Source organism: Hyaena hyaena, unplaced genomic scaffold, assembly GCF_003009895.1.
Source record: "Hyaena hyaena isolate Hyena2069 unplaced genomic scaffold, ASM300989v1 scaffold_46, whole genome shotgun sequence".
Classification (NCBI taxonomy): Eukaryota; Metazoa; Chordata; class Mammalia; order Carnivora; family Hyaenidae; genus Hyaena; species Hyaena hyaena.
The window spans coordinates 3,289,363-3,301,994 of record NW_024080678.1 but is presented as its reverse complement, the minus strand read 5'-3'; the positions used below and the strand labels follow the sequence as shown (position 1 = coordinate 3,301,994).

Genomic DNA, 12,632 nt, shown 5'->3' with positions numbered 1-12,632 from the left:
AGCAGCACTCTCCACAATAGCCAAAACATGGAAAGAGCCTAAGTGTCCATCAACAGATGAATGGATCAAGAAGATGTGGTTTATCTATACCATGGAATACTACATGGCAATGAGAAACAATGAAATCTGGCAATGTGTAGCAACATGGATGGACCTTGAGGGTGTTCTGCTGAGCGAAATAAGTCAGGCAGAGAAGGACAAATATCATATGTTTGCACGTATAGGAGAATTAGGAGGAACTTGACGGAGGACCAAGGGGGAGAAGAAGGGCGGAAATGGTGGGGGAAAGGGAGAGAGGCAAACCATGAGAGACTCTTGAATGCTGACAAAAACTGAGGACTGATGGATGTGGGGGGGAGGGGGCGATGGGCATGGAGGAGGGCACTTTGGGGATGAGCACTGAGTGTTATGTGGAAACTAATTTGACAATAAACTATTTGTAAAAAAAATAAAAAATAAAATAAAAAATAAAGGCTACATCTTAGTGCTTAAGAGCTCTGGGATTGATTAACCATGTCTGCCATGGTCATGGAATAGAAAGGGGAATATTTGCAATCTCTACCCTTAGCTGAGACCTCATCTCCATAGTTGAGTCCCCTGAGAGTGTTGAATGGCCCTCTTGACAGTCTTCTTTTGAGATGGCCCCACGCTCAGACTAGAAAGTGAGCCTTGGACCTTCAGAGAAGAAACTCCTGCCTCTCACTGAGCCTCACTTTCTTGGCTTTGGACTTTAGGTCAAAGTGTCATGTTAAAAGGTACAGCTGGATGACAGAACTGGTGGGCTCTGCAGGCCTGCTTTCAACCAGGCAGTGGAGGATTGGGAGTGGGGGAGACAGTCTCCCTCCCTCACCAGCGGCTTCCTGGGCAGGGTAGAGGGGCAGTAAATTCCAGCAGGAGTTGATGTTTCAGTCTTGAGCCTGAAAACAGAATTCCTTCTTCTACAACATCTCTTCTCTTAAGGCCTTCACCTGATTAGATGAGGCTCACCACCCACATTTTGGAAGGTAGTCTGCTTTTCTCAAAACTTACTGATTTAAATGGTAAAGGTTAATGTGAAACATACCTTCACAGGAACCTAAGACTCGTGTTTAACCCAACAACTGGGCACCATAGCCTCACTCAGCTGACACATAAAATTAATCATCACAGGGGTGCCTGGGTGGCTCAGTCGGTTAAGCGTCCAACTGCGGCCCAGGTCATGATCTCACAGTTCATGGGTCCAAGCCCCACGTTAGGTTCTGTGCTGAAGCTCAGAGCCTAGAGCCAGCTTCAGATACTGTGTCTCCCTCTCTCACTGCCCCTCCCCTGCTCAGACTGTGTCTCTCTCCTTCAAAAATAAATAAACATTAAAATTTTAGAAAAAAAATTAATCATCACAAATATCTCAGGTGAGTGTTTCCCAAAGTGTGCAGCACATTCCACTGGATGAGTGGAACAGAGAAGTCCATTCAGTAACATTGGTCATGGAGTGATCCTTTTAAATTCTATTTTATTCACTCATGTGTGGAATTTAGGAAACAAAACAGATGAACATGTGGGCAGGGAAAACAAAAAAAGGAGAGAAAGAAGCAAACTCTAAGAGACTCTTTTTGTTTTCATAAGAGACTCAACGATAAAGAACAAACTGAGGTCTGATGCAGGGAGGTGGGTGAGGGATGGGATAAGTGGGTGATGGGGATTAAGGAGACACTTGCTGGGATGAGCACGGGGTATTGTATGTAATTGATGAATCACTGAATTCTACTCCTGAAACTAATATTACACTATGTTAACTAACTAGAATTTAAATAAAAATAATGAAAATGAAAAAATAAAAAATTCTATTTTAATCCTCTCTTTGCTTCAAGAAGAAAGGCTCTATTTGGTATGAGCCCTAACACTTCTCTAACACTTGTTTATAACAAAAGAAAACAGGACCAGAATAAAGCTATAAATTAATTTTATACGATTTTGTTTTCATTGAATTAACTTTTATAGTGATCTTCTGTTTATGGCAAGCGATACTGATCTTCCATTTATGACAGAACATTTCCCTTTTAGACATCCACACTTTAAAAAAAAACCTAAATGAATTCATTTAAAATTGAGTAAATCATGGCACAGATGGTGCTTGGATGTAGTTGCACTTGAGAAGGTGATACACAAATGGCCCAAGTTTGGAAAACAACATCTGAGGCTAGAAAAGTCTGGGCTTCCTGGCCCAGCCAGCCTCCCCACCAGGAAGATCCCCGCCATGCGGCCAGCCTGGGGGCTTGCAGGTTTGGGCTCATGAAAGAGAAGCCTGGTTCCCTTTGGAGAAAGGAGGGGAAAGACTGGAGTGTTCCCAGGGCTCACTAGTGCTGAGAAGAGTAAGACAGAGCCCCCACCCTCCAGGAGCATGGGTCAGTGCGTGGATTCTAGAGCCAGACTACCTGGGTTCAAATCCTGTTTCTGCCACTTATGCCTGCCATGTATCCTTGAAAAGTTGTTTGACCTCTTTGGGCCTCTGTTTCCTCATCTGTAAAATGGATTTATAAAGGGACCCACTTTAGGGTGTTGTGAAGATGAGTTGAATTACAGTATAGTGTCATTTAAGATTGAGTTGCTGTCATTGGGAAACCTGACAAAGAAATGCAATCCTAACACATTGCTCTAAAGGCTGCGGTAAGAAAGTACAGTGTGATAAACACGCAGGGGAGTGGGGGAGTTTCCAGGAGGATTTCCTTGAGAAGTTAATATATAATCTCATGCCTGGATGATCGGTAAAAGTTAGCCTGGAGAAGCAGAGAAAAAGAATGTTCTGGATAGAGGGAATAGCATATGCATAGGCTCAGAGGCAAGAGACAGTGTAGTCCATGACTATACTAGTGACTGCAGGGCATGGAGGAGGGCACTTGTGGGGATGAGCACTGGGTGTTATATGGAAACCGACTTGACAATAAACTATTTAAAAAAAAAAAAAATCTCTGCGGAGGGGTGCCTGGGTGGTTTACTCAGTTAAGCATCTGACTTTGGCTCAGGTCATGATCTCACAGTTCGTGGGTTTGAGCCCCGCGTCGGGCTCTGTGTTGACAGCTCAGAGCCTGGAGCCTGTTTCAGATTCTGTGTCTCCCTCTCTCTCTGCCCTTCCCCCACTTGTTCTCTCTCTCTCTCAAAAATAAATAAATATTAAAACTATTTTTAAAAATCTCTGCAGAGATCTTCAGCACATCATCTCTGCAAGTCATGGCTGCCTTAACAAGGATCTGAAGTCTTACTTCTGTCCACAGGTGACCTGGTGTCCCGAGCAATGCATCACCTGCAGCCCCTCAATGCCAAGCACCATGGCAACGGCACCCCCCTGCACCACAAGCAGGGGGCGCTCTACTGGGAGCCAGAGGCCCTGTACACCCTTTGCTATTTCATGCACTGCCCGCAAATGGAATGGGAAAATCCCAACGTGGAGCCTTCCAAAGTCAACCTCCAGGTGGAAAGGTAAGATACGCCTTGGCCCCGGATGGCCAAAGAGAGGAGCTCCTCTGGCCAGCTCCGCCTTGCAGTGGTGGGTGCTTCCTCCAGGGTAGCACCAGGGTGCAGGAGGGGAACAATGCTGGTGACCAGAACTGCACAGAAACTCGCTGGAGGGGTCCGGGTGGGAACCTTGTGCCCCAGTGGGGTGTCTGAGACCCAGATGGGGTCTTTGAAATAGGTTTGCGCAGGGTTGATCCAGTTTGGGATAAAAATGGCCTAGGTCAGAGAGGTGGATCTGCTGATTCTGGAGCCATAAGGGACTTTGCTGTGCAGGGTGGCCCCCTTGTGAAGGCAGCGATGGGGGAGACCAGCTCCTTGGGTGGGAGGTGTCTTCATTTCCTCCTGGCTGCCCTGGGGACTCCCTTGGGGAACCATAAAAGCCTGCTCAGCTGATGGGGGCCCCGAAGGTGGCCAGGAGACTGGCTGGCTCAAGCAGAATCCTCAAGGGAAAGGGAGGAAGGGAGGGAGAGGACACTCCCTCAGACTCAGCTTCTGTCCCTCCCAAGCACAGTCCCTCCACTTCTCTGTGCCTCAACTTCCCCTTCTGTAAACAGTGACTGAACTAAGTTGTTTCAAGGTCCCCTTCCATCTGGAAAGCCCCAGGATTCTCTGAGGATGGTTTCACCCTCTCAGAAGCCAAGTGTCAGAAACCACCTTCAGGGGAGGAGGCTGCCCAGGGGCATCCCTCTTTCCCTGGGAACAAGCCCCCAGAGCCCATCTCCCCACAGCTCCTCCCAAGTCAGGCCTTGCACATGGGCCTGTTTGCTCCAGCTACTATAGTAGTGACGCATTTATCAAAAGAGCGGTTAAGAGAGTAAGCTCAGTGATCCAGAGAATGGATTCAATTCCTGGCTCTTCCAATTAAAAGTCAGAGGAGGAGGCCTAGAGAAAGTGCCCTAAACTGTCCGTGCCTCAGTTTCTTCCTCTGTAAAATGGGGCTACTGAAAGTAAATCCTTCATACATAGGCTGTTGGAGGAGAGAGTGATTTGAACAGTGCCCAGCACATAGTAAGTGCTCAGTAAAGGTTCGCTTTAGTTTCTGTTGTAGATACTTATCTGCACTTAGGCAAACAACTCCCAGTTTGGACGCAATGCAATTTTCTTTTCTCTGTTCAGTGGTTCCAAGCGATTTTGAAATGCTCATTGGCTGCTTTGCTGCTGCAGGGATGGACTGGGGCTTAATTGGGCTTCCTTTTAAAACCACGTCTCTTGGCTTTCATTTAAGGCAAGAGAATGGAGCGTGAGTTAGACAAAAGTTGCTGAGTTTTTGTTCTCCTTTTGTTTTTAAGAATCCCAAGTTAGCATGACTATTTCAATCCAGTCTGGAGTTAGCTTCATCAGGCATCTGGCGGTCTAGGCCAAACCAGTGGGTACCCCGTATGTGTTTTTACGTGCTGAGATGCCCAAATTGAGGTGGCCAAATGCTCCTTGTCCCTGGGCAGAAAATAACCTCAGTCACAGATGCCAAAAGTGCTTTCTGTGAATGTGCAACCTTAGTGCTGAGAGAATGGGAGCCAGCAGCCTCGGCCAGTGGGGCATCTAGCTCTTAGGTCCACTCCCCTGACAGCTTTGTGATAGTGTGTGTCTCTGACTTACCTCCTGCCAACGTGCATGTAACCCCCAGGTGACTCCCTTCCATCTCCAGCCAGACAGCACCTCCTCTGAGCTCCAGAACCTCCTCGTCCTACCCAACCTCAGTCTCCCCATCAAGCTTCACACTGTCAGACTGGTTTTCTTCTCATCGCACCTGATTCTTTTCTGCATAACACTTAGTACAGTTGATAATCATAATTTCATTACGTGTTCGTTTATTGCCCGTCAGCTTCATGAGGGCAGAGAACACATCTGTTCTGGTCGTCACTCCATGCCTAATGCCAAGCTCGACATCTGGTGCTAGGTGGGGAGTCAGTAAATATTTGTAGACAGAACGAGCAAACCCATTGACCTAGCTGCCTGTGGAACACGTCCGTTTGGGCATGGTCACAACTACCCCAAATCTGAAGTTATCATCTTTCCTCTAAAACCAGCTGTCTTTCCTTTCTCCCTCGTCTCTAAGGATGGCGTCACCACCAACCCAGAAAACTGGGCCTCGTCCCACACTCCTTCCTCCCTCTCACTCCCTCCTACAGCCCCTGGTCAACATGTGTTACTAATGGGGCATCTGCAACATCTCATTGCTCCCTCCCTTCCTCCCAAGATGGCTGCCACCGTGTGGATGGGCACCTTGTTCCCTCTTTTGTTCGGGATTTGATTTCTGAATGGTCTCCCAGGATGAGAGGCTTAATATCCTCTGACCAGCTCCATCATCCTCACAGCCATCAGACTGAAACTTGTAGAATAGGAATCTCATTGTGGGATGTACTCCCTGCCCCTCCCCCCGCCAAGCACGTCCCCCTTACATCTTCCCTTACACAGCTTCCATCTTCTCTTCTGGAATCCCTTTCAGAATTCAGAGTGTAGCTGGGGTGGCTGGAAGTCTGGGAGACTATCTGAGGTTTCCAGACTTTCTGGGACAAGGTGTAAAGATGCCTGAGCTTTGAGGGAGAAGAGAGTAGAGAACATGGCCCAAAAATGCTGTGGAGTCACTTCTGTCTCTGTCTTTCCCTTCTTCTTTGGTTGGTTTTTCAGGGGTCATCACAAAATGCAGAGTGGAACTTGACTTTTTTTTTTTTTTTTTTTTTNGTTTTTTTTTTTTTTTTTTTTTTTTTTTTGAGTTGTGTTACTTTGGTCCTCTGGAAAGAGTATGGATTCAGGAACCAAACTGACCTTTGGCTTTGCATCCCAGCCCTGCTTCTTCTGGCTCTGAGACCTTGAACAAGCCATTCCTTCTCACTGAACCTCTTTCCCTTGACTGTGAGAGGGACACCAGTCTCATGGGACTGGTGTAAGCAGTGAATTCAAAATTGTAGCTAATACTGTGGTGCCATGCCTGGCACAAAAGGAGCTCTCCTCACCCCCCCACCCAAAAAGAGTCACTGATGTTATACCTCTTTTCTTGGGGTGGGAGGGGCTCTAAAATGCTGTTATCGTTGTCCCTACAGAAGCCTGTGTGTGTATTTCTTCTAGACAAAAAGCTATTTCTCCTGTTCCCTGGTGGAATAGGCATTAGCATTTAGCATCTGAAATCACACATGGAAGGGCTTCAGAGGAGAGAGGACTTCTGTTTTTCAGGGAAGTGTTTACACCAGCTCCAAACCAACACTTCTGAATAAGAAGTTTCCAGTGGGAGATGGACTCTATTTTGGAGTTGTTTTTCTCTCTGTATTTCTGTCTCCTCACCCCCCAAATCAAACAACATTTCCTTAATTCTTTATTTTTATTCTGGCAACATCAAGTAGGGCCATGGTGCTTATATGGTTTTTCACTAGACTATATTCTTCAGAAAAGGGACTGAATATTATTTGCTTTTGTCTGTGCCCAGCAGAAAGCCTGGGAAACATTTGTTGACTGAAATATGGATTGTTTTATACCTCAAATCATCTCTGCTTGTCAGAAGAGCCTTCCCTGGCTGGAGTATTTGGAAGTAGGCCTACATGCACTATTTCACTCTTTCATGTGGGCACAGTTTTAGAGTTGCTACATTTGTTTTGGATAGTTTCATTTTTCACTGCGGGATTTTTGACGGAGCTCAGTGCCAATGTGAAATTTCTGTAGTTTAAGTTTTTCCAGAACTTTGGCTACTAGTTTTTGAGCCTCTAAAATCTTTCTGAGCAGCGCTTTGGGTCACTGGAAGCAGGTACTGGGAACAGGTAAAGAGATGGAGAGTGAGACTGGCAGGCATGACCCAGACCACATGGAGTAGAGACCAAGACTAAGAGGTCAGACTTAGAATCCTATTCAAGTCAACTGTTGGCACATTCAACATGGAGAAGGAAGAGGAGCAAAACATTCTGTATCAAAGAGAATCAAATCTTTGATATCACTGAATCTGTTATGTGCCAAAGGCTGGTCACTGGAGATTTATGATGATCTGTGAAATACACTGCTGACCTTCTAAGTGCCTCCAGCATTGAAGCTACTGTTCCATTGACAAAAAATTAATTGCTGTTAATTATGGTACCCAGCCTTAGTTTGTGACCTAATTTTTTCATCCCTTAATTCAATTTATAATAAAGCTCCCTGAGGGCAAACAAACTGCCTCTTAGACTTTTTTCTAGAGCCCAACATAGTATTTTGGCACATCATACATTACACAGGCGTAACAATTATTTGTTAAGTTAGTTAAAAATAGACACAACCAATGTTATCAACAAAGCCTATTTTGTTATGGAACATCAGAGATTTTCCAAAGAAATCTTAATTCAGATGTCATCCTTATTTCTGGCTTTCATTTATCCAATATTTATCCAATATTTCAAAGAATGTTCTAAGAAATAGGTAATTCTACTTAATTTTTTCCTAAGATGGAATTTTCAATAGTTTAAATTCAATATCAAAATAAACATATCATGCTATCAGTCAACAAATAAAATCTTTCAGGTACTTCAGATATTTTTTACTCAAAAAACCTCAGATAAATTTTGTAAAATTTATGTTTAGGCAATATTTATTTTATTATATATTTATATGTAAATATATATTTATGATTAGGCAATATTTATTTTAGTAATAATAAATGTAAACATCTTAATGTAAATGTAAAAAACTCAGACGTGAGACTGCTGGCTTTAAATAGAATCATCTTAAGTCTATGACATTTTTCCTTCCCTATATCATTACTGGAAATATCAGTGATTCCTAGATGTGTTTGGCCATGGATGATTTCAGTAATGGCCACAAAATGAAAAAAAATTGTAGGATAAATTGGACTATTTTGTTGCCTGAGGTAGCTGGCAATGCCTGAGAAGAACAGAGATGTGTTTGACCCGGAAGACTAGACAATTAGGTAATTCTGTCCTCTGCCAGTCTCAGTGAAAGCAAGCAAAAACATACTTAGGCAATCCCTCTTGCAAGTAGAGCTGTATAAACAGATGTGGTGCACTGTCTACCAGGGCAGCTGCACCAAAAACATGAGTATATAATCACCAATCGCCAACTGTTTGGGAGAAATGAAACCACCTTAACCAATGGAAGAATTTACACCTGAAGAAACAGAGCTAATAAAGAAAACATAACAGACATTAGAAGTTAATGGTATCCAAAATTCATCTTCCAAGACACTCACCCTACCAAAAGATCACTCCAACACATCAGTTCTTGATGCCTTCTCATCTGTGACATATATGACAGGTGATAGTCTAATGTTAACATACTCCAATGGACATACCCAGGGTTGTGTAAAATTCCCAGCACACTGTTATAACTCTTCCTCATTCCTTCCCCCTAAGGAGTGTATATCAGAATGCAAGTGGGCAGTTATCCTTGACACAAACAGCATTATTAGCAAAAATATTTAGTTGCAAATATTAAACCTACTATGACTGCTTAAAGCAGAAAGATCTCTGGGAGGCCCAGTGTAGGTAGAGCCTTTCCCCTTTTGCATGAGAATTAGACCTTGGGTTAATTCTCTAGCTCTGTTCCCCTGGAATCATGATAAAAATTGCAGTATCAACTATGTCACCAAGCAGCATTTCTTATGGTTAGATTAACCCTAGATTGGTAACTTTGATCTGAACTTCTAGTACTATAAATACATGATAAATATCCAGGGCTTTGGGCTTCCCTGATTTCATTGGCTCTTGTCACTGGCAGAGTCCTTGCAGGGGCCTTGGAAACTGTATCTGTAGAGTTGATACAAGAGATATTGGGGTTCATAAACCAGGGTAGTTCTCATAGTCACCCAAGTGGATCTCATCTTATTGCACCTGAGTTTCACCTGGGCAGAAGATAGCTCAAGGAAGGATGAGTGAATTGCTATAAGGACTCCTACAGAAAGGAACACATGATGCTATCCTGCTGGGCCAAGTGTGGCTTATGATAGTCCCATGAGTCTAAATGTTTAGTAGAGCTTAAGAAGACTTCTGGTGGGTGTTAAAGCCAGAGAAGCAGGCTTTGGGGCTGCACAGCCTAGAGCAGTATCAAGTTGTACCCCAGGACTGCTTCAGCAGAAGCAGAGACCTCACACCACCAAGGCTGGGCATTGGACACTCCTAGCAGGACCTCTGTCGTCATGTCTCTGCCAACACCCTTGCCAGCTTCATGTTCCATCCATCTCCTACTACTTGCTTCCAACTCCACGGAGCCCGGGTTACATGCCTGCACCCTAGCTGCAAGGGAGTCTGACAAGTTGCACTTCTACTTTGTTGAACTATGGAATAATAATGTGGGACAATCTCTAAACACAGTAAGGTCATCAGTGTTTCCAGGCAGCCACAAAAGCTGACAAAGTTTCACTACACTATTCTATTTGTTTTTGTATAAATAACACACAAAGTGAGTCACTTGTTCAGTTCACCTCTTTTGACTATTGTTAGCCACACATCTCACAACTGATTGGCTTACACACCACGACTGAGAACCAAAATACTGCCTCAACATGACTCCTTAGACTCACACTCTGGGAACTTTGACAGCAAGAAGGAGAGAGAGGGGCTGTTCCTGACACTCTCAGCAGGGGTTCAGAATGCCTCTTCCCAGAGGGGGAATGCTACTTCCTCATCTTCCCAAGGCCAGTGATCATGTCTGGCACAAAAGTCCCATCAAATGCCCAGCCCAGTGTTACTAGTTCCTGGAGAAATCCAGAGCCAATGGACAAATGTGGACATGTGGAGTATGGGAGGCATATAGTAGACCTGTTTTCCTCAGCGCTGTATGTGGGCTTTGGTGAATTGGCCTGGAATCCCGACACCCATATAAATGGTACTAAGAGGGAAAACATGCATGTTGAATACTAAACAATCAACTTGAGAGACAAAGTTATAAAACATGATCCATTTGTAACTTGAGCATTGCTGCATCTGGCCAAAGTGAAAGCAACTCTCATTTCAGTATTTTTCAAACTGTGGGCTACAGCCCATTGATGGGCCATTAAATCAGTACAGTGCAGAGACTGGCAAACTATACCCCAAAGGCCAAATCTGCCTGTTTTTATAAAGTTTTATTGGAACACAGCCATACCTATTTGTTTACTTATTATTTATGGCTGCTTTTGCATTTTTGGTTAACTGTGTCAGACAACTCACAAAGCTGAAAATATTCTTTGGCCATTTCCAGTAAGTTTTTTGACCCCTAATGTGGTGAGTTGTGACCTAAATTTTTAAAAAGTGAACTAGAATAGAAAATAAAAACAGTAGTTTTCATGAGGCAAAGTAAGTACGTTTTGTGAAACTTCTTTTTTTCTTTTTCAGTTATATGAACTAGAGTTTATTGATTTGCCTAAGGTCATGTAACTAAAGTTGCAGAACATGTGTCTGAGCCCTTGGAGTCAGGTGCTGGTCTGTGCTCACATTCATTAGACTGTTCTGCTAATGTTGGGGCTTAATTTAAGACAAATAATGTTTGGAAGCCTCATCCCTAATCCCTAGAATTTGTTTTATCATCTTCATGAATGTTTACAGTATATAAAACCAATATGTACATATTAAATAAAACACGATAACTACAAAAATAATAAAGAAGACCTTTTGAATTACCCATAAGCACCATGACCATATAGGGTCTATATTCTGTGTCTACATCCAAGTTTTTTGGTTGTTTCACAAAATAAGCACCATATAGTACCTGCAGTTTTGTTGATCCACGTCATTGAGTGGCCTTCAAAAGCATGATTTTTCAAGGGACTCTTCCATCATTGGACATTCAAAGTCGAGAGAAATCCAAGAACAGGCATGTTGAACATGCTTTATGATGAAGAAGGTGAAATTGAGCCCTAGTGGGATGAGCAGACTTGCCTGGGGTCATAAGTGCACTTGCAGTGGCTTTGCAAGGCACTGCCTCCGTGCCTTTGCACATGCTTTGCCTTCTTCCTGGAACACTGCTTCCTCCCTGTCATCTGGCTTACTCAGTCCACCCATCAGGACTGATTTTAGGCATCACCTCCTCCAGGAACCCTTCCCTACCACCTCGGGCCGTGTAAGTGCTGAGGACCTAGCTCAGTGCATAGCATATAGTATGTGTTCAATAAAGGCTTCCAGAACTGAACAGAGCTGGGTGTGAAACCCATGTGTTCCAACTCCTGGCCCAGAGAGCTGTGGTTACAGTGTCAACTCAGGCAGCCCTCAGCTTGGCACTGGCTATACCATTGACATGTTCCAGGCCTCAGTTTCGTCAGCTGCAAACAAATAATTCCTACTTCATGGGGCTGTTTTGATGACTAACGAACTAACTTATGTCAGTGCCATACTACATTCACTGACACGTAGCAGAAGATCCATAAACAGTAGGGATTGTTACTCCCTTAATTCAGGCTGACGACTTATAGATATGTTCATATATACAAAGCACTTAAAGCCCAGCACATATTAGGCTCTTTATAGATAATGGTTATTATTATTCTGTCATGGTGCCTGTAACCTGAACATAGATTATAACAGGGCTTCTCAAACTCTACTCGCTAATGTGCATTTGAATACCCCGGGGATCTCATTAAAATGCAGATTCTATTCATAGGTCTTGGGAGGGGCCCAAGATGTTTGTTTCTAACGAGCTCCCAGGTGAGGTGGTGCTGCCAGTCCATGGGCCATGCTGTGAATAAACAACACGTGGTAGTTTTTGTGTGTTTGTCATTAATTTCCCCAGCTTACGCCACCCCCCATTTTTAAAGTTACATAAGGGCAAGAAATAAGCTTTTATGGTGATTTTTGTCTCTCTGGTAGAGCCTGGCACGCAATAGACCTTGGGGGCTGGATTGAGCCTCATGAGATGCTGGATCCCTCTGCAATTTGACAAAATGAATGGATCCCAGAAGTCAGACATGGCTAGCCTGCAGAATTTCCGGGCTGCAGCAGCCACGGAAAGACAGTGAGTGTCTGAATATAATGATCATCTTCAGCCTAACAAGGTGGCTCCTCTAGAGTGGCTCAGGCATAGCAAACTAGCGACAAAGTGTGCAAGGGAAAGGTGACTCAGGATTTCACAGGTGTCCAGTCTGGGGAGAGGCAGCAGATCTGAAAGCTCACCAGCTTAACACTGTTGAACACCTCTAGCCTCCAGGGCTCATCAGACAGCTTCGACTCAGGAGTTTCTTTTTTGCTTTTGTTTTTGTT

At 44.0% G+C, this 12,632-nt stretch overlaps 1 protein-coding gene across 2 annotated transcripts in view; it reads left to right on the top strand.

Annotated features, from left to right (window-relative positions):
* BTBD11 (BTB domain containing 11) overlaps positions 1–12,632 on the top strand; it is a 320,925-nt gene that overhangs the window by 201,428 nt on the left and 106,865 nt on the right. For both annotated transcript variants that reach the window (XM_039230475.1, XM_039230474.1), the window contains exon 3: positions 3,249–3,453. In XM_039230475.1, coding sequence (XP_039086406.1) covers positions 3,249–3,453 — 205 coding nt within the window. The remainder of the gene's footprint in view (positions 1–3,248; positions 3,454–12,632) is intronic.